General features: G+C 45.4%; 1 protein-coding gene and 1 long non-coding RNA gene across 3 annotated transcripts in view; one reads left to right on the plus strand and one right to left on the minus strand.

Annotated features, from left to right (window-relative positions):
- The window catches only part of Aldh8a1 (aldehyde dehydrogenase 8 family member A1), an 18903-nt gene extending 17454 nt beyond the window's left edge, over positions 1–1449 (plus strand). Inside the window, exon 7 of the mRNA XM_031380566.1 lies at positions 606–1449. Within this exon, the coding sequence (XP_031236426.1) occupies positions 606–1058 (453 nt within the window). The 3' untranslated portion in view covers positions 1059–1449. The remainder of the gene's footprint in view (positions 1–605) is intronic.
- The window catches only part of LOC116097827, a 17883-nt gene that overhangs the window by 12846 nt on the left and 2039 nt on the right, over positions 1–2998 (minus strand). The window lies entirely within an intron of this gene.

Consider the following 2998-nt stretch of genomic DNA (forward strand, 5'->3'; position numbering starts at 1 on the left):
GACACATGCACACACACACAGACATACCCATGCACACTCACACACACACATGCACACACACACAGACACATGCACACACACACACAGACATACCCATGCACACACACACACACACAGACACATGCACACACACACACACACAGACATACCCATGCACACTCACACACTCACACACTCACACACACACACACACACACACAGCTTTGTACCTAGCTACAGGATATGCCTGAGTGTGAATTAAGCTTTATTGTTTATTGTTTATTGTTGCATGGATCCTATGTACTTTTGGAGGCACATAGATAAGGTGAGCAACTTGGGGATAAAAGTAACTCATAGAGTTATAAGTGACATACATGAAGCCACTTATATTAGTGCCTGGTACTGAGGCATAAAATAATCCGCTACCTTTCTCTGGAGGGCTGAATATGCAACCTCTGGTGGGAACTGCTCCACCTTAAGCTTTTCAGCTGTGGTAAGAAAACTCCAGATCCCTTGCACTGACCTTACATTGCTTTTGGATCATTAGAAAATATTGATTTTTCTGCTGCTGTGTGTAAAATACCCAATGGTAAGAGGTTTGTAATTATAGTTTTCACCTTCCCCAGGTCAGAAGTTATATAATGAAAGCTCATGCCGAGGGTGCCCAGATTCTATGTGGTGAGGGTGTGGACCAGCTGAGCCTTCCACTCAGGAACCAGGCAGGCTACTTCATGCTTCCCACGGTGATCACAGACATTAAGGATGAGTCCTGCTGCATGACGGAGGAGATCTTCGGTCCGGTGACATGCGTTGTTCCTTTTGATAGCGAAGAGGAAGTGATTACAAGAGCTAACAGCGTTAAGTACGGGCTGGCAGCCACAGTGTGGTCAAAGGATGTGGGCCGCATCCACAGAGTAGCTAAGAAGCTTCAGTCTGGGCTTGTCTGGACCAACTGCTGGCTCATCAGGGAGCTGAACCTGCCCTTTGGAGGGATGAAGAGCTCTGGAATAGGAAGAGAAGGAGCCAAGGACTCATATGATTTCTTTACTGAAATAAAAACCATCACCATTAAACACTGACCTTCCCCATGGGGCAGCTGCTGTGGCTGATGCCTGACGGCTGAGAATCAGTAGTCAGTGCAGTCAACAGAAATCCTAGTGTGTGTTCAGGAGACTGGCTCTCGCTAACCATGGCTAGTTGGTATTTTTACTGTCTTGTAAAGAAAAAAAAAGGCAGTTCTTATGAATTTTTGAAAATCTGCCAAAGTCAGGTATTTTTATTTGCAAATATACACCAAAACCAAGACCAAAACCAAGGCCTATAGACCTGGGAGATGGCTCAGTGGGTAACATGCTTGTTGTACAAGTATGAGAGCCTGAGTTCAGACCCCAGAATCAGTGCAAAAGACAGACCTGGTGGTATGTAACACAACACACAAACACACATACAAAACACACACACACAAACACACACACACATACACACACATACACACACACACACACACACACACACACCACCACCACCACCACCGCCAGCAGCAGCAGCAGCAGCAGCAGCAGCAGCAAGCCTTCAGTTTCTGCCTTGACAAAGCTGTGGAGACGAAGCTCTCAGCACCATAGCCACTACCAAACTGACTGATAATTGGCTGAGCCCATTCATATTGGGAAGTGATGGCTGTCTGAAGAGTTTGTAAGTGTCACACATGATAGAACTTACTAAATATGTCTGGTATGAGTAAGGGAAAACAAGGTAGTTATCACTTTTTAGAGGTTAACTCAGAACACAAAACATAGTCTGGTCCATTTTCACTGTCAAGTCTAATCCTAATTCTTCAAAGAAGCAATAAATCGCTCAGCAGTGTGGCATATGCCTTCAGTTGTCAATTACTCTCCTTATCCTCATTCTCTTAGAAGTACAGACGTTTTACTAATAAAAGTATGTCTATTGCCTCGTTGCCCACATCCTCTGACTACATTGAGGAAAATGCTGAAGTCTACGAAATTTCCATAGCAGCCTTAGGGTTCCACAGAAGGAATGGGGCAGAGGTGGGATTTGAACCTCAGACTCTGCAGCTCAGGATTTCTGAGAGCCTCACTGCTGCCATGGGTTCCATCCAGAAGGAGAGAGGCACTGTGATCCAGCACACATTGTTCCAGGGCTCCCTTCTGGTCTCCCACCTTGCCTTTCCTCTCGCATTGGCTCCATCCCACACGAGTGAGTGAGATCCTACAGCAGCTGTGCAGCTAGGAGCCTCCTCCAGCTCTTGCCTCTCCTCATGGATTGAAACTATTGATTTGCTGTCTGATTCCACAGTTGCTTTGCTCCTGAAGGCCCCAAGCTCAATTACTCCCTCCTGAACTCTGAATTTATGCCATGATGCCTGGCACTGCGGAAGGGGCTCAGAGTGAGCTGGCAGAATGGAATGCTTTGGTTGAGGCAGGCTTTGTGGGGTGGAAGGATTGAACTCTTGAGTTTTCTTAGGTAAATTTTCTCATTCACAAATGCTGAGAAATTCCAACCGATCTTTTGAAGATGGTGTTGGGTTCTATCGGTTCCTAGCTTTTACCTCCTCTCCTTCCTCTTCCCTCGTTATTTTTGTCTGTCTGTCTGTGGCCCACAAGCTGTGTTAGCACAGTCCAAGACCAATTCTTGAGTATTGGCAGAAGAGACTTCAGTAGCTCCACTCTTTAGGAATTGCTATCTTTGTGGTAGATGTTGATCATCTGGCTAATTGGAAAGGGGAAAGAAAAGGGATTCATAGCTCTGGACCCTTCCTTGTTTTATTGACTAGAAGGGTTGATAATGGCAAACACAGAGGAGTCAAGAGAGGAAGATTTAATGCATATTTTTTTTTAAAAGCTATACCTTTAACTAGTAAAATTCTTAATATAGTAATGTAACCTAAAAAATTGGAGGTTAAAAACTAGATGTGCCGGGTTGTGGTGGCGCACACCTTTAATCCCAGCACTTGGGAGGCAGAGGCTGGCGGATTTCTGAGTTTGAGGCCAGCCTGGTC

The sequence above is a fragment of the Mastomys coucha genome, unplaced genomic scaffold (assembly GCF_008632895.1).
Source record: "Mastomys coucha isolate ucsf_1 unplaced genomic scaffold, UCSF_Mcou_1 pScaffold2, whole genome shotgun sequence".
In the NCBI taxonomy this organism is placed as follows: domain Eukaryota; kingdom Metazoa; phylum Chordata; class Mammalia; order Rodentia; family Muridae; genus Mastomys; species Mastomys coucha.